Source organism: Telopea speciosissima, chromosome 8 (genome assembly GCF_018873765.1).
Source record: "Telopea speciosissima isolate NSW1024214 ecotype Mountain lineage chromosome 8, Tspe_v1, whole genome shotgun sequence".
Classification (NCBI taxonomy): domain Eukaryota; kingdom Viridiplantae; phylum Streptophyta; class Magnoliopsida; order Proteales; family Proteaceae; genus Telopea; species Telopea speciosissima.
The window spans coordinates 58,687,936-58,707,063 of NC_057923.1; the positions used below are offsets into that span (position 1 = coordinate 58,687,936).

The following is a 19,128-nucleotide window of genomic DNA, read 5'->3' on the forward strand; positions in this document are numbered from 1 at the left end:
TTTCTTAGAAATAAAAATGTACCATGTTTGGGTTCAATTTTCTTTTGTTTATCATGTTTAATTATGTTTTGTTTGTTTCAATCCAATTAAGTTTCTTCATGATTTCCAATCTCTTTTTTGTGTCTAGCTATGTGATTCTCTGTTATTCACAATATATATAGGTACGTCTTGTTTCTTATATTTTTACTCTATGATTAGAGTGCATCATGCGAGCTAGGGTGATTTTAGATGATTTAGGGTATAATTATTATCATGGTTATTAAATTCTTAATTTGAGTAGGATAATTTTTAAATTCTGATATTTATCCTCATGATTTGTTGCATGTTTGGACCTATTTTAGCATTTCATAAGTAATAATATCAGATCAATCAAATCAGATTCGGCCATGATGATCCCGATTTTAAACATTCCAGAAAGATTGATTCTAGGGTTTTTTTCTTAGGATTGATTTTAGCCGATTCCATATCGGAGGTATTCTTACAAATGGAGATGCAATAGGTCGGGTTGGACTAGACCGATCCATCAAACGGATCTGATCCGACCCAATTAGGCCGATGCGTATTCACCAAACCTCCAAACGTTGTCCTTGATTTTTAATATCCGGGGAAGTTTCCGAATTTCCGTTACTCCAAGCCACATTACGCGCGTAAAAAACTTTGAATCTTTTAAAAAATCCGTCATTTTCTTGTAAATTGCAACCTTTCAAGAGTCTGTCAGGATGGAATTTACCTAAACTAAAAGGGTTATTTTCGTCAACCTGTTTAAACATTGGGATGGCAAAGACATAATTATAAACAACATCAGGGATCAAGACAAGAGCTGATGATTTATATATATTTTATACTTGTCCGAAAACTAAAAGAACCGTTTTTTCTTGTTTCCTTCCAAGTTCGACATTTACTTCTCTTTCCCTGTTTTCTGATTTTAAACAAGATCGCTATTACTCCTCCCCTCTTTCCCTGTTTGTCTGATTTTCTCTCAAATTCCTATGTTTATACCTATATTTGTTCGATCCAAAATAGGTTTGATCTTCTATTCAAACTTTCCGTTCGTTTTTCTTGTTCATCAGTGAGGCGGCAGTGCTGTTTGTTTTGGTTCTTTCAAAAATCGAAACTATGGATGATAGGATTAGACGCCATGGAGAATGTCAAAGTTTCAAAGAGGCACCGAGGATACCGCCAAGATCGTACAGAAAACCATCTTCTTTTGGTACGTTTACTTATTGCTTGATTGATTGCTCAATTACTTCACTGAATAATGGGTTCTTGTAGATGGCTTTCTGTGTTGCAGAAATATGTGGGGCGTTTTCTGGGTTTTTATTTTATAATTTTATTTTCCATTTTTGGATGTGTATTCTGAGGTTCAGTGGTAATGGGGTTTATAGTAGTGGAGTTATTGTTTTTAACAGGGGAAGATAACGATTGTGTTTGAAATATTGGGGTATTTTATGTTTAGGTTTCTTCGTTGAAAAATGTGGAATTTATTTTTTCAGGAGGTTTATTGGGGCTTAGAAATTTCTTGTGTCCGTAGGATCATGTGTATTTCTACTTGTCGTTGTGTCATGTTGGGGTTCTGCCTGACTCTTTTTTTGCTTCCTCTTTAAGTTTTCTAAAGAAAGAGTAATTCTTTTCTTTTCTTTTCTTTTTTTTCTTAAGAGTCTTTGCTCTTTAAACTGTGGTGTTGTTGTTATGGAGTTATTCTCTTTTAATGTTTTGAGCAAGCAGGCAAAGTAGGATTGCTCGAGGTTTCTAACATTACACTTGTAACTTCAGGGTCATGGCAGCCAAATGTAGCAGCTTGGGAAAAGAAATTTTGCACTTCAGTTTGTTCACTTCCATGGTTTAAAATCATTGAAGCGAAGAAGGTTATGTCACTATACCCGAATGTGATTCAATGGAATGATTCAGCTGGCCAAGAGGCCTTTAACAATGCCAAGCACCGGTTTTGGGCAACTATCAATGGCCTCCCCATTGATATCAGTCTCCCTGACCCCAATTTGTACATAGATGAAATAGACTGGAACTGTACTGTTGATCAGGAGCTGCTAGCAGATTTAGATCGAGCACTACTACATTCTGATGATGACGATGAGAAAGAGGAGAAGTCTGTGCTTATTGGTGATTCTGTCTTCTTCTTAAATCAACTAGTTCCATGCTCCGGATGGGGTGATGATGCAAAGGAAGATCTAGCCAGAATTGAGGACAATACTGCTGACAATCATTGGGAGTGTGGATGTGCTGCTTGGGGGAATTTGTTAGATAATAATACCACATGGGGAGACACCAGAGGTAGCTCATTGTTGAAGAAGAAGAATACCAATAACTGGGAGAATCCAAAACCCAACGGGATTAATGCAAGTTGGGGAAACATTTCCAGGTATTCAGGCGGGCCAATTAGTCATCATGGATCCAGGGAAGCAGGCAATCTGTGGAGTTGGGAGAAGAAGAATACCAATAACTGGGAGAATCCAAAATCCAGCAGGATTAATGCAAGTTGGGGAAACGTTTCCAGGTATTCATGCGGGCCAATTAGTCATTGTGGATCCAGGGAAGCATCCAATCTGTGGAGTTGGGAGAAGAAGAATACCAATAACTGGGAGAATCCAAAACCCAGCAGGATAAATGCAAGTTGGGGAAACGTTTCAAGGTATTCATGCGGGCCAATTAGTCATCGTGGATCCAGGGAAGCAGGCAATCTGTGGAGTTGGGAGAATTCTGTTGCTTAGTGTAATATGTATGTAGTCAGAATTCTTGGGTCTCTAGTCCCCGTCCCACATTGAAAGGTGTGGGTGTATATGTAAACAACGAAAACAAAGCCATTTTTTTTCTTTCTGTAAATTGCATTCCTGGTCTTGATTGAGGAAATGTTAGTGGAGTTGGGAGAATTCTGTTTCTTAGCGTATGTATGTAGTCAGATTTCTTGGGTCTCTAGTCCCCGTCCGATATTGAAAGGTGTGGATGTATACATAAACAATGAAAACAAGCCATTTTTTTTCTTCTGTAAATTGCATTCTTGGTCTTGATTGAGGAAATGTTACTGGAATCTGCACAAGTTAAATCAGTTTGTGTTCTTCTCTTCGTCTTCTCTCTCTCTCTCCTCCCCCCCCCCCCCCCCCACAGTATTGTCATTGGTGTGCTCAGGGTGTCAAAAGGCAAACCGAGATGGTGAAATCAATCTGAATCAAACCAATCCTTGTTGTGTTGGCTTTGGATTCTGGTGTTGCGAACCTGAAACCAAACTGAAAACCAAAACCAACCCGAAATAACCTGATAAGAAACTGATATCAACCTCAAACAAATAAAAAAACACATATTTTTCCCATAACTAAGGCTGTCAATTGGTCCCTGCAACAGTGGAAGTCCATTGTTCCAGGGTTCTTGGAGAATCCAGATCCCTGCAACAGTGGAATTCGAGGAACATGGAATGAGAATCACAGGAAGAGAGATGGTGCTAGTTGATACATTATAAGATATAAGACATCAAGGTTTCAAGGAGATGACTACCAAACAGATCATGGGTGGAAGAATGGTCAAGGTAGAAAGAGGATAGTTTTCTTTTATGAGTGCCTGGTGGATAAAACACCTTTGGCTTCAAAATGATGGACTCAATCCATTCTTGCGGGCCAATTAGTCATCGTGGATCCAGGGAAACAGGCAATCCTTGGAGTTAGGAGAGTTCTGTTTCTTAGTAATGAATGACCTTGATCTACCTATATTATTTGATTTTTGCTATGTAAACTAGTTAAAATATACACTCCAATGTGCAATTCAGCTCACAATGGAATTGGGATAAGATAATATCTATCTTGTTATTTCAATCTTGTGTATGTAGTTAGATTTCTTGAGTCTAGTCCCCATCCAACATTGAAAGGTGCTGTTGTATGTAAATAACAAAAACAGGCCATATGTTTTTTTCTCTAAATTGCATTCTTGGTCTTGATTGATGAAATGTTACTGGAATTTGCACAACTTAATTTAGCCTGTGGTCTTCTCTTCATCTTTTTTTCCACTATTATTATTGGATTTTTGAGGTAGTAACAAGATGCTAATACCAGTTTGCCGTTGAGTTGTCTATCAGGTGTCTAACAGCGAGAACAGAATGGGTAAGGGAAGACTGAAGATACAACAGGTTGGGTTCATGAACGAGGAGGCTGTTGGGGTGATGGGGGACGGGAAGACAGCCTGTGATGCTTGACAACTTGTCTGCCATCTGCCATTGCCCACGTGCTGCAATATTTGTATGGGTCCCCTCTTCTTTCCCTTTACAATTGCAATGGCTAGGAAGAAGAACACATCCCTCCCCTCTCTCCTCACTCTTCTCTTCGTTGTTAGTCTTTTACTTCCTAGTCCTCACAATGGATGCATTCATTATCTGAAATTTTGGATGACGTGATGTGATAGACACCACTCACTGTTCACTGTGTTCCACCTCTCTCTCTCAACCATTTGAGCTATTTGTGAGCCCTTAGCATTAAACCAATCTTAGGCCTTGCTCTGGAATAATGGGCTATTGCACACCAATTATGACCTGTTAGTGAATGTAGTGAATGGTCTTGATATAGTCCTCTCTCCCTCTCTTGGAGGTTTCTTTGATTTGTCATACCATCTAACCTTTCTAGCAAAACAATACATTTTGGCTGTAGTTTGGTATGCATTTTCGGAATAGATTATAGGTCTAGAGCGCATTCTGAAACCTGATTTTTTTCGCTATCTTCTCGCTTTAGAGTGCATTATAGACCTAGAATATATTCCAAGAATGCATACCAGCACAACATTATGCACATATAAAGACACATGGGGATTGTCTAGTGCTTGAACAATTTATAGTCAAGGTGTTCATAATCACATGAATTAATGAAATGGGAAAAACCCCTTTCTCGTAGAATTTCTGAACTCGCAAACTTTAGTTGTAGTTTTTAGGCAAAAGTTCTCTCTAGATGTACACTAAGGCTGTGTTTGGTATGCATTCTCGATCTCTACCACAAGGTAAGATTTCTGCTATCTCGCCCTTTTCAGTTAGGAATTTTTAGCCACTCTGCTATTCCTATCTTGTCGTGTCTTGACTTTGGAATTGCTATTATATATATGCTATGGCTTGAGTCAGTTCTATTGTTTCTCATCCTCATTTTATTGTTTAATATCCTTAAATATCTTGTAATTGTTTATGTGTAACACATAGATTTGGTGGCTAGAAGGCTTTTCAATTAAACAATTAAATGAGGATGAAGTGTCTGTACTTTTTGAAGGAAGTGGCTATCACTTGATCCTTGTGTTAATGGAAATTGGGTAGGATTTGAAGGGGAAATACACTAAATAAATTAGATAATTGGACTATTGTCTACTAAAATTTGATGAAGGCATCTTACCAAACACAACTGGTAAAACCAATTGGCAGATGGGTTGGCCAATGAAGGGGTCAATGGATACTCATATGTTCATACCATAATCAGCAATGCAGCTCTTGGATTTTGTTCCTAAATTTACTTTTGTTTTGCTGTGTTATTGGACTTTTAGATGAGTGGTTATATCTATTTAGGTGTCTTCAAATTTCTTATCCTACTCTTTCTAAATGGCATCGATCCTTAAATCCTGTAATGTAGGCCTTATTTACATATCAGCATTTGCAACCTTTGCCATTTCTCCATAACCATGTTACTCCTGTCCCATAGCATTCCTCAACCATGCACATCTACAACAAGCACCCATTCATGTATCACATCCAGCTCACCTTCATAGCTTTGGAAGGATCAACTTTGCTACTTTAAATTCCTGATGCATGTGGTAATCCTATAGCATAGCCCTTTAGTGAATTTTATTCATATTCCTGATTTACCCATCTTTGTTGTGTCCTTTGCCCATTTTGTGCCTTGACACTATTCTGGTTTTTGCTATTTTTGTGAATGGCTAGGTTAAGCTAACTAAAGTTTTAGATCCTAGAATCTGATCAGCTTTTTTATCCAGCTCAGTTTCCTCTTAAGAAGAGGCTTGTGCAGCTGTCTGTGTGTTTGTGAATCTTTTTTATGCCCAGTTTCTGTTTTCTGTAAATTTACTGTTGTCAGAACCTTGTGCCCTCTCACATGGGGCAGTGAAATGAACACCCCCGTCCCTCCCCTTGGATGCCCATGTGCGTGCTCCCATTGGCCCCCGTGCTGGCGCAGGGGCCACACAGCCTGGCAGTAAACCCCTTCCCAATAATAGTAAGTTGTTTTAGAGAGTTACTTTTCTCTACCCCTCTGGTGGTGGCTGGATTCTCTTCTGTTCTAGTGCCCTCTAGTCTTCCTATCTGGGGCTTGAAAGTTGGTGTGGTGATCATGATTGTCTTCTGATGGTAGGCTCAAGTGGGAAATGAACCAGTAATATAGGCTTAGTATTTCCTCTCATCCCTCTTCCTATTCGAATATATACCTCCTCAGCCTCTACTACTTGTTTTCCCTAATCAATCTTTACCATAAAGGGAAGAAGTTTATGTTAAACTTATCATATTGATATATAGGAGCACACGAAGGCTGAAGGGTCCCTGGCAAACTGTAACTAGAGAGGTTATCATTCCCTTAACCAGTCAAAAGCCTTCGATATTTTAAAGTCCTCAGCTCAAATCTTTCTCTTCCCCAATCCCCACCCCCCTAACAATAAAGGAACCTCTATGATTGAGAAGTTGAATTTTTTCTTTTTAATAAAGTTTGAAATGGGAGTTTGAGTACCCTGTGATACACCTGTATACACCCTCTTTTGGTTTCTCGCAGTACAAAATTTACTTCGTGTATGTCATTGGAAATTAGGATCTTTGTTTGTTGCTGGGGGGGGGGGGGGGGGGGGAAAGGGAGGAGGAGTAAGATGCAAGTGGCCTCTATTAACTACATGTGGCATAAAACAGAAATACTGAGAGATTAAATATTTAATCCAAAAAGTAAAACTTGAGTAGTTGCATTTTACAAACTACTCCTTTAGCACCTAATACAGGTTAAAAATTTATGGTTTTGTAGAACATGATGTCTTAGTTTCATGTAATCGGCCATTACTATTTTCTTCTAATTTAAATTTCCTACATTTTTCTATGGAGCTATACCATTTTCTATGTTGTTTCTTTAGCAAAGTGTTAACTGTTTTTACCCCCTTTCCGAGCGCACACAATTTCATCAATACATCTAATATATTGAAGGTTCTATATTACAAGCAGAAACATGGTTCAATGGGCCATTCCAATCTATCTGGTCATCCTAAAACATAACTACAGATGCACTTTGAGAGTCTTGCTATGGAACAGCATAAGCTATCCTTAACAAAATGGTTTTGTTTCTGTTGATCAATGGAAGGGTCACTCTGTTTTTGAGAGTCTTGCTATGGAACAGCATAATCCATCCTTACAAAATGGTTTTGTTTTTGTTGATCAATGGAAGGGTCACTCTGTTAGGTACTATTGATTTTCCTTCAGTTTAATTTATGATAAACTCGTATCTGTTATTCTGTATCACTAGTTACTATGTTATGGAACTTTGAAGAATATGTTTTTTGTGCTGTAAAATGTGTTATTATTTGACTCTAGTTTGTGAAACTCTTTGTTCCCTACTTGATTTTGCATCCAAAACTCAATTTCTTTCCACTATTTATGATCTTATTGTAAAATTTGGTTAAAAATGCCAATAACGGTATATTACTAGTATTTCTCTGACTTGTCATGTAAAATGCATATATATAACAACAAAAATCAATTGATCAAAAGCTGCTATGGTTTAGCAGTTAACTTGATTGTGATGGAAAGAGGAATGCATTGGGAAGCATCCAAGCTGGACAACGATAGGAGTTAGGCTGGAAACAGAAAATCAGAATGAAAAACCGTTTGTTGGTTTAAAATTTAACCGAATTGAGTATGGTCTGGTCTATTTACAACCGTAACCCATAAAATCTGCTGCTTTTGGAGAAGATTCCTAAGAATCTGGTGATGATATGTTTGTTGGTTGTGTGTGAGCTGTGATCCAATCCTTGCTCCTCAAGTGGAAATCATATATATAATTGTACCTTAATTATTATTTATAGGTAGGAGGGAGAGAGAGAGATGGTGATGCGGCTAGCGGCTAGCGGCTAATGTCTTGATTTCTAAAGAAGGTGAAGGGTGAAGAGTGAAGGGGGTACCTAGCTTTCTAGTAGACTTGTCTCCTCTTTGTGTTCTTCAGCAGAAGGTGTAGGAGGGAGTTTCTGTGTCAAAATCCAATAGCAGCTCTCTGGATCAAAATATTTAGGGTTCCAATGAATTTGTCATCTATGTACAAATTTGGGTCAGAGAGAGTGATATATATATGCATGGCAAAAAGAAAAGATGATGAATCATGAATGGCCATTAATTAATTTTTGGGTTGAAGCAACAATATTTCTCTGCCTAACCCAGATTTGTACATATATGAACATTAGAACTCTGATATTGAACTGGAGCTGTTGTAGGATTTAGAACCAGAACCCAACCCCATTACCTCCTTATGAAGATTACAAAAAGGGGTATTATGTCTACACTTATTTCCATCAATTCCGGCCTCTACATCGATCGATCGATCGGGGGTTACGTACGTGATAGCAGAGGATTAATCCAGTTAATTAGAACTGAACTGTTGAAGATGACTCCTTGAACGAAACCAGGTTGTCCTTTTTCACCGTACTATCTGGGAATTAATTGTTGTTGAGGATTCCAAATCACCTTTCTCGATGGGAGAAATATTCTCCACCGAAATACAGCGTGGACCACTCCCATTGCTGCTGCTGCTGAGTTGCAGAATTTCTTCGATCTCTCTCCCATGGCTGCTGCTGCTGCTTCTAATGCTATGGCCCTGAAATTGCTATCTTACTTGGTTCATTTTATGGAGAGAAATCATGGAAACTAAAAATGTGATGCTTTTTTATGAGAATAATATGCTTAATTACTGGACTGATGATGATGATGATGATTAGGTGATCGAAATAAGTTCTTATTAATTTGGGTAAAGTACACGCAACCCCTTATAATGCACCCAATATTTCTCGTACCCCCTATGTTTCTGATAAATTCACGTACCACCCTTGCTTTACCCCTCTAATGCCATTTAGGTCCACACTAGGTATTAAATGCTAAAAAATTATCAAAACTACCCTTTCTAATATTTTTTCTAAAACTTGAAAAGACCTAATTGCCCTGATCTATTTGCTAAAAATTGAAAAGACCAAAATGCCCTCATCTTCTCCAAATCATCATCTTCTTTTACATATCCATCACCACCACCCATCGTTAACACCATCACCACTGTGAAGCCCCACCTCCAACTCCTTCAGCTTTACCAATTCCACCACCTGTCCCCCTCCCTTGCCTATTCCTCCACCAACACCGCAGATTTGGTAAGGGCGCGGTGGTGGATTTAAGCTTGATTGGAGGAAAAAACGAAAGGGAAAATGGAGAAAAAAAGGGACAAAGAAAGAAAAATTCTGATATCCACATCATCTATTTTCGCCTACCCCTACTTCCATATGCACCTTACACACAATGGGACGCGCAAAGACCGCCTTACCCCCACTTGGGCAGGGCGCTCGGGCAGGAGTAAGGCGGACTTTGCACGCCCCATTGTATGTAGGACACACATGAAAGTATGGGCAGGTGGAAGTAGAGGATCCGAACTCAAAATTCTGAGAATTGAAAAACAACCAAAAAGAGCGGCGATCAACGAGATGGGACTGGTACTTTGATAAAAAAAAATGAGATGGGACTGGTACTAATCACATACCCATCTCTCTCTTTTTCTCTATCTCCCTATTCCCCAAGTCCAGACGGAAACTCATTCACAACCATTGAACCGGTAGCAGAAAGAGAGGGAGAGAGATAGAGAATGAGACATGGGAAGGTGGTGCTATGACTTCTGAGTCTTGTGAACCAATATATTTTTCTTCTCTCGTTAATTAATTCGAAAACCCAAAAAAGGGGGAAAATTAGAAGCAGATTGAGTAATAGAAGGGGACAAAACTAAAAGAGCAAAAAACCAGAAGGATAAAGGTGGGAGGTGTTTCGGGGAAAAATCTCAGATTTTGGATGATTCGTTCTTCTTTTTTTATTTTAGTTTTAATATTTTTTTAGGGCAGGCGGTAGCAGCGCTCGAGCACTGCCATTATAAAGTGATGTTAGCAGTACTCCATCAATGTCATCCGTTGAATTATTATCATTTAATCTTAAACGTATATTTTATTAAACACATTACCTGTTCTTTACCCATATAGCCGGTGAATTTTTCATCTCTTTCTTTTTTTTGTTTTTTTGAGGAAAATTAGATCCTCGTCCCCTGTACTTTGCCTTAATTACACATCCCTCCACATAGTATAATTGAACCTGTATAAGAAAGGGTAGTTTGGTAATTTTTTAGCATTTAATACCTGGTGTGGACTTAAATGGCATTAGGGGGGTAAAGCAGAGGTGGTACGTGGACTTATTAGAAGCTTAGGGGGGTACAAGGAATATTGGGTGCATTACAAGGGGGTACGTGTACTTTACCCTATTAATTTCTGGTAGTGTTACTTCAATTTCAATTAACCATACTATTATGTATGGTGTTTTTTTTTTTGCTAGGAACATACTTATTATATTACCCTTAGATAGAAAAAAACATATTTACATCATATAAGAAAGGAGGCATTACATTCCTATTTGTTATAGAGAAAGAGGCAAGGGAGCGTAGTCTACTAGTCCATATATTATTCTTATGTTTAAACTCTACATTTATAAAGTTTGAGGTTTGTTCTGCCAGTTCAAAAAAGGTGGGTATAAGGTGCCACAGAATGGGTATGTTTTGCTTGGCAGTCATAAGGTCATATAAACTCTGGTTAGTGATCCAAATCTCCTTAAGTTGGATTCCATCCTTTGCAGCATGCGTCCATCCCTGTAAGATCCCAGTTAGTTCAGCCTACATGTCATCAGTTGAATGTGCAAACCCTGCAGATGTTAAAACACTCTGGTTGTCTAGCAAAATGCAGTAAGCCCATCCTACTAGGCCTACTTTTGGTTAAAAAAGACCTGCACAGCACAAAATAGGTGAGTTCATTGTATGGTTGCTATTAGTTGTGTCAAATTCAAGATCTATATGCACACTATTTTCAAGAGGGTGGTTGTGCACAAATGGTGGTTTTTACTGAAGATCATGAATCCATTTGGTAACAAGTTTGAGTATAGGGATGGGGTTGGGTGCTTCCACCTTATTGATTACTTTATTTCTTACATTCCAAATGAAGTAGCAGGTAATAATAAAAACTGAAAAAAACCAGCTGGCAGTCGGTTTATCAAAGGTCTTGGATTGGAGGATGGTGGCACAAAGCTATGCCAAACAAGAACTTCTTAGGTGCTCAGTTATGAGTCCAAGGGGTCCGTAGGCCCAGATACGCTTAGTCCATTCACAAGATAGAAAGAGGTGCCACTAGTGGGATTCATCATGAGCACCACAGAAAACACATGTAGGCTCGATCGATGTTCACTTTGAGAGAGTACTCTTGACAGGTAAACCTGCATGCAATACACGCCAAAAAAACAATTTAAACTTCGGATGAATATTTAGTTTCCAGAAAAAGTGTCACCACTTGGACTCAAGGGGCTTGGATTGCCAAAGTGGATTTAAAAGGTTTGTAGCATTTCGGGTAGAGAAGCTACCATCTTTTGTTAGGGAGCACCTCCATTGGTCCCCAGAATCAAAGAGATTTATTTTAGAAATTTCAAAATTCATATGATTTGGTAGAATTCATGCAAGTGTATCACAGTTCCATCTAAAATTAAGAGTTAGATCCTTAACCAGGCTGAAGGATTGGTTGTGAAAACATGGAGGAATACAATGGCCCGGTATTGTTGGTACCCATGGGTCGAACCAACAGTTGGTTGTCATACCATTCCCAATTCTTCTCCATACTTTTTTTTTTTAGGTCAGGTAGCACCGAAGCAATACTGTTCCAAGTCCAAGTTCCTTTCTTCATTGCTACTTTTGAGTTGAAAATGGAGGTGTTCGAGAAATATTTAGCTTTTATAACCTTGGCCCATAAGGAATCATTTTCATTTATCAGTCGCCAGCCTAGTTTAGTGATGAGGGCCTTGTTGTGGATGTGGGATTTGCGAAACCCTAGACCCCCCAGGGATTTGGGGTTACAAATTTTATCCCATCCGATTAGGCTAGCATTATGTCTATTTGGTGGGTTGTTGTTCCAGAAATACCATCTCAACATCATCCGAACCCCTCAATCAAAGGATTCCCCCTTGATTGTGGGTGTGGGAAAACTTGATCCTATTTCAACTCTGACAATAATGCGTGAAATGGTTAAAAGACCGACCGTAGTTTATAATTGGTCCAACTTATTGTAATCAAAGTGGTGAAAAGATGCCACGTTCTTTGGATTACCATTTTCTTATCCAATTTTTTTCTAAAGTCAAGGGTAAAAAAAAAATGTTCAAAATAATATGAAAATGATTTACATTATTTTCATTCTTAAGGCTGTCATTATTTTGCCCATTTTTTCAACTACACAAGTGAAATTGTAGGATTTTATCCTCATTGAATAAAAAAACAAACAAAATATTAAGATCGTTGTAATTTCTTTTTCAACAATTTTGATTACAAGGAGATTTTCCTTTTAAACTTGAAGAAGAGGTAAGTCGTTTCTCTCTTGAGGCTGGAACAAAAACATATGAAGCATCAATAGATGTTGTAGCTACAACTCTTAGCTATAATGTCTAACCTTAGTTAGTAAATATGTATATTATATACATATATCTAGACATTGCATTTGACGACTTATGACGATGATGATCAGAGCCCCCCAGGCTCCCGTGGCAATATTATGGTGAAAATGAAAAATTTTACCCTTCGCATAATTTTAGTGTCCAAACCCTCCCAAATAGAGATAAAACTCCTAGAATAGCCTTATTTAACCCTTTATAACCTGTACGCAAATTTTCAACCAAGTCCAACCGCTAACTTCATTTGCAAAAATGACCATTTTGCCCTTAATATTATCTCAATATCCGGAACTTCTTGGTTTGAGCCGAAACAATTAGGATTTTCATATTTATCTATTTCAAGACTCTGCGTAAAATGTCAATCAAATCGAATGACATTTGGCCACCATTTAGTGTGGAATTTTCATTTTGCCCCTAACATCATTCTGGTATGTTAGGATAGCTTTACTTATATATTTCCAGCTCGTATGTAAAAGTTATTCAAATTTGATAACGTTTGATGTCCATTCAATGCAAAATGACCGATTTACCCTTGGCATAATTGCGAAGTCTAATTCTTCTCGATTTGAACTAAAAGTCTTCGGATAACCTTATTTAACCATTTTGAAATTTGAACTCATGTGTAAAATTCCATTCAAATCCGATGCCATTTGACCTCGATTGGAACAAAGAATCATTTTGCGGTTATCAAACACTTGCCAAACATTTTTTGCTACATCCTCCACAAAAAAAAAAAAAAAAAAAAAGAGGGATTGAAAGATACTGATACTTTAATTTTACACCTTTAAAAAAAAATATTCAAATCTAACGGCTTGGGGGTTGCCACGCACGTTCAGCAACACCCGAGCCACTCCCACGTTAGCCCAACCCGCATCGGACCCCATACAAACCCAGCTTGGTTTGGTTGCGTGCACGCCACGCTTGGCCTTGCCAATCCCATACTGATTGGATGAGCCCTTGCATGCAGGCTTACCCATTCCATGCGTCCAAGCCCACGCCCAACTACCTGCCCGTACGGCCCACTTATTGGGCCCATCCGCTCAAGCTCGTTTTGGGACCTAAAATAATGATTTTTTTGCCTATAACACCCCATTTGGAGAGCTAAGAGCTGGCCTCTTGAGCTGAAAATTTTTCTACAGCTAAAATATCTTCCCCTATTCCATTTGGCAAACTTCCTACCCATAGCCTACCCCTATATAGTTTGAAAAAGGGAAATGATAGGTCACCTTCTGAGTTACACCCTTATTTTAATGCAACTCCACTAAGTACCCAAATATCAAAATGAACCCAAAATCTAATGGGGTTTACCTTTTAACTGTTAAGTAGTGACGTTAAGAGGTTATACTAAGGGAAATGATAGGTCACCTCCTGAGTTACACCCTTATTTTTTTTAAAAGAAAATTTTGCCATTGTAGTGTATGAAGAATTACACTAACAAGGAATTTGACTACAACACTAAAAATCAATCATGACCGAGAGGCCCATCACCACTTGTGGGCCTGGATAACCATAGTTCGAAATTTCGCCTCGTCTCACCATTCCGGTTTGGCAAAAAATTCCAAAATTTCGATGAAATATGATATTTTTTCTGCCATATTTCGGCACTCCATCTCGGTAGGGGTTTTTTGGCCATATTAAGGCCTGATACTTCATTTACATTTTTATTTAAGCTAAATAAACACATTTAAACCTTCATATTACAAAAAACTAAACTCAAAGTGGTGTTTTGGGTTTGCACCCTTGATTGACAATATACGATCGGACCCTAATGTATAAATAGTTAAATACATATTATTTAAGTACTAAAAGACATTATAAGAAATTTAAACAAAATAATGAAACAAATTTATGAAATTTCATGAAATACTGACAAACCATGGACTTTATCTTCTTAAGATAATTCAAAGTTGTATTTTGCTAGCCTTGAAGTCCTCTCATCCGAAGCACAAGATCCCATCAATTGAGCGAGTTGCTTCCTTTTTTTTTAATTTTTTTTATGGAAAGAGTAAAGATATATTAATGGGAAAAAAAACTCTCTCCGGGAGTGCGGCCTACACTAGTACTCCCATGAGTCTATCTCTCTCCTCCCGATATGAAAAGACATCTTTACCCTCTTGTTTTGAAGAGGAGAGAGATAGACACATGGGAGTGCTGCCGTAGGCCAAACTCCCGGGCAGAAAACTGCTTCCCTATATTAATATAGGGCAACTAGAAATAGGGCCATACGAAATGACTTTCACATTCCCTATGGAAAGACGGAAATCTCTTGGGGTGTGGCAGTCTTTTTGCGCTACCCTTTGTCTGGGTGCAAGGGCTGCGCATTGCACGAGACTAGATAGAATTCTCTTTCCTATTAATATAAAATAGAAGTTACATTGTCTGATAGCTTGGGTAGATCGAGTGTCCATTACTTTACAAGTTAATCTGGAGGGGAAAGAAACCACAAGAGCATTCACTCAGGCATCTGGTGGAGCATTGTAGTGCAGCCCTGAGAGCTCGACACGTGGAAGAAGCTCTATGCAACGGTGAGAACTCGATGTAAGGCAATTTTGTGTTTTTTTTTTTTTTCTCTCTTCTTTCTTCTCAAGTTTGACATTGTTGGATGTCGCATCTTCCAGGTGATGAGCTCTCAGGCCTGCACTACACTGCATTGCAAGATTAGGGCATTGCAGACGATGTTTTTTCCGCCTGAATTCCTTATCTCCATTCTTTTATGGACGTGGGAGTTCATTGATTGATTGGGATTGGATCCTTGTAGGAGATTCAGATCCATCTTGTTGGTCTTATTTCAAAAAAAAAAATTAAATAAATAAAAAGATAAGGTTTTCACCTCTCGAGATGAAACATTCATTGTACCATTAATCTATGTTTACAAGCCCTATAGCATTTTAGTCTTTTCCCAGATTTACCCTCGCAATGCCTTTTTATAGGGTTTTTGTCTTTCCCCAAAAACACCGTTGCAATGCCGGCCTTTCTATAGGGTTTTAGTCTTTTCCCAAAATACCCTCACAGATAATAATAATGAATGGTAGGATTTACAAAGATATTCATTCTCCTTAGACAAAGATGTGAGTTGTACTGAATGAATATAAGGTAATCTACCCTTCACCCTCTCATTGGTGCGAATAATAAGGGTGTGAAGGAGTTAGGCTCGAAACAGAAAATGAGAATGAAAAACCGTTGTTGGTTTTAAAATTTAACCGAATTGAGTTATGTAGAGAGGTGAGTTGGAGAGAGGGGGGCGTTAGAGAAGTTTCCTAAGAATCTGGTGATGATATATGTTGGTTGTGTGTGAGCTGTGATCCCTTCCTTGCTCCACAAGTGAAATCATATAATTGGAGTATTGGACCTTATTTATAGGTAGCAGGGAGAGAGATAGAGATGTGATGGGGCTAGCTGCTAATTTCTTGATTCCTAAAGAAGGTGGGGGGTGAAGGGTGAAGGGGGTACCTAGCTTTCTGCTAGACTTGTCCCCTCTTTGTGTTCTTCAGCAGAATTGAAGGTGTAGGAGGGAGTTTCTGTGTCAAAATCCGATAGCAGCTATCTGGATCAAAATATTTAGGGTTCCAATGAATTTGTCATCTATGTATCTGTCTGGGTCAGAGAGAGTGATATCTGATGTCTACAACTCTAATTTGATGATGAAGAAGTCATTATTAAATTAATGAGTGAGTTGATGGTCTAGTGAAGATCGATCGAATGGGGGCAAAAAGATGATCAATGGCCACGCAACAATATTTCTCTGCCTAATCCAGATATGTACATATATGAACATTGGAACTCTGATATTGAACTGGAGCTGTTGTTGGATTTAGAACCAGAACCCAACCCCATTACCTCCTTCTGAAGATTACAAAAAGGGGTATTAAGTCTACACTTATTTCCATCGATTCCGGCCTCTACATCGATCGATCGAGGGGTTACGTACGTGATGCCCCGAGGATTAATATATATTGCTGATCATGTTTGGGTTCAATTTTCTTTTGTTCATCATGCTTAATTATGTTTTGTTCTTCATGATTTCCAATCTCTTTTTTGTGTCTAGCTACGTGATTCTCTGTTATTCAAATTAATATATATATATATAGGTAGATCCATCTTGTTTCTTATATTTTTTCTCTATGATTAGAGTGTATCATGCGCATTATAGCTAGCTATCTAGGGTGATTTTACATGATTTAAATAGGGTATAATTGTTATCATGATTTTTTAAAATCTCAATTTCAGCAAATTTGTTATCATGATTATTAAGTTCTTAATTTCGGTAGGATAATTTTTTTTAAATTGTGATATTTATCCACCTGATTTGTTGCATGTTTACACGCAATTTAGCATTTCTTTTTAAGTAAAAATGTTTTAAATGGTGAACCGACGAGTGTTTAAAAAAATTGAAATCAGATTCAGTCGTGATGATCCCGATTTTAGATGTTCCAGAAAGACTAATTCTAGGGTTTTTTCTTTGGACTGATTTTAGCTCATTCCATATCGGAGGTATTCTGTAGTATTCAATGGGAGATCTAGTGAATGAGTTATTCCATTAGGTGACAAATACAGCTGCAACAGGGTAGGGTTGGGTTGGGCCAGGCCTTTTAAAACCCCAGCCCAATCCAACGTTTCCTTAGATGGGTCCGGGCCGGGCTTTTTAAAACCCCAGTCCAACCCTAAGTTTCCTTAGATGGGTTCAGGCTAAGCCTGACCCTGACTCAAGGCCAGACGAATCCAATCCTGGCCCGCACTCAAAATCGGGCCAGGGTAACCCTGATTGCCCTTGACCATGGGGGGGAAGGGAGATGATTCCAAAGAAAGGGAGTTGGTGAAAAATCATTTTTTTATGTTATTGGATTTACGTGACTACCCTTAATATCCGAATGTGTACCCATATATATAATAGGTTTGGAGGTGAACACGAGGGGGGGGGGTTAAATATAGGCAGTTTAAATTAAGTTATAACGTTATTTTTAAACAGGTAGGTTACATTTAGAGAGACCCTAAATGCTTGGATGTCCATTAAATTTTTAAAGCTATGGCTTTGGATAGTATCAAATTTATCAAAAAATAATTTGATCTCATTAGTCATTAAGTACTAATTTATCCCTAATTGTCGAATCCTACAAGCACGAATTCTTTATTGAATCTACAAATTATCTTAAAGAGAAAGGCAACTGCTAGCTCACTTAGTGGGAAGGTTCAAAATCCAGGTATCGGACTCGAGATCGGTCATGGTCAAAATCTTTTCGGATTGGGATTGGATCGGTCCAAATTGGTCAGGATTGGTCAAACCCCCCCCCCTCCCAAATTGTTTTTTTATGGATCGGGTCATGTATCGGCCAGAGTTGGTGGGTGCTGTGATCTCCGGATTGGTTTGATCGATATTATCTAGATCATATCGGTCAAAATCGGTTGGTATCGGTTAGTATCAGTTGGTATCGGTCAAGATAATATAAAAAACTAAAAAAAAAACTTAAAATCTTTGAAAAAATATTCAATTGGATTGGTCAAGGATTGGATCGGATCAACCGATCCAACCGAGTTGGGTGATCCAATTAACGACCAATCAAACCTTGTTGTATCGGTCAAATCTTGGGATCGGCCTTGACCGATACCGATCCAATGCCTCTAACCATGCTTGCATTGTGAAAACTCGAAATGAGATTTGACCAAAAAAAAAAGAAAAAAAAAAGAAAAGGAAAACTCGAAATGAGAGAATATGATCGACTCTGTTGCGTCAGGGAGAAGCGGTAATTGAGGAAATATGATTGAATATATCAAAAATAATTTATATGATTTTTGGGATTTTTACTGTATTTTTTTTTGGGAATTACGATCATGATATGATTAAAATGTCACAAAAGGGCAAAATTGGAAAAGAACAAACATGATATTACCGAATGCAAAAAGTATACAATCCAACATAAAGATGGCATTTATGTATTTCAAAATTTTCAATTATCGTAAAATAATTTCCTCTAATTTGCTAATGGCTATCAAAATAATGCCTAATTAATTACACTCGGCAGAAAAAACATATAACAAAATCATATTTTAAAAGGTAAAGTATACGTACCCCTTATAATGCATCCAATATTTCTCGTATCCCCTAAGCGGCTCAATATTCCATGTATCACCCTTCAATATTCCACATACCGCCCCTGTTTTACACCCCAAATGCCAAATATGTCCAATCCGTTAAATACCACCGTTAGATGCTAAGATTTTGACCATTTTACCCTTTGCTCCATTTTCTTAGATCTGAAAAAACTTAATTACTCTCACTTATTTGTTACCCTAAACTAATTGAAAATGATCATTTTATCTTTTGTTTTATTTTTATAAATGAAAAGACCTAATTGCCCTCATTTATGTATTACCCTAATCTAATTTAAAAAGACTATTTTACCCCTAGATATTTG

The 19,128-nt window shown here is 38.0% G+C and overlaps 1 protein-coding gene and 1 long non-coding RNA gene across 2 annotated transcripts in view; one reads left to right on the forward strand and one right to left on the reverse strand.

The window, feature by feature from the left end:
* The first annotated feature begins 1,116 nt into the window (after positions 1–1,116).
* LOC122672488 lies at positions 1,117–2,726 on the forward strand. The gene is made up of 2 exons (XM_043869952.1): positions 1,117–1,210; positions 1,726–2,726. The coding sequence occupies exons 1-2, from the start codon at positions 1,117–1,119 to the stop codon at positions 2,724–2,726; spliced, it is 1,095 nt and encodes a 364-aa protein (XP_043725887.1).
* Positions 2,727–3,428: 702 nt separating this feature from the next.
* The window catches only part of LOC122670581, a 37,091-nt gene continuing 21,391 nt past the window's right edge, over positions 3,429–19,128 (reverse strand). The window contains exons 2-3 of the long non-coding RNA XR_006334229.1: positions 10,992–10,996; positions 3,429–3,567 (exon numbers count right to left, since the gene is read on the reverse strand). This is a non-coding gene — a long non-coding RNA (uncharacterized LOC122670581). The remainder of the gene's footprint in view (positions 3,568–10,991; positions 10,997–19,128) is intronic.

Coding starts and splice junctions, on each gene's coding strand:
- LOC122672488 (XM_043869952.1), top strand. CDS start 1,117: ATGGATGATAGGATTAGACGCCATGGAGAATGTCAAAGTTTCAAAGAG. Junction 1,211..1,725: donor CAGAAAACCATCTTCTTTTG/GTACGTTTACTT, acceptor TTGAGCAAGCAG/GCAAAGTAGGATTGCTCGAG.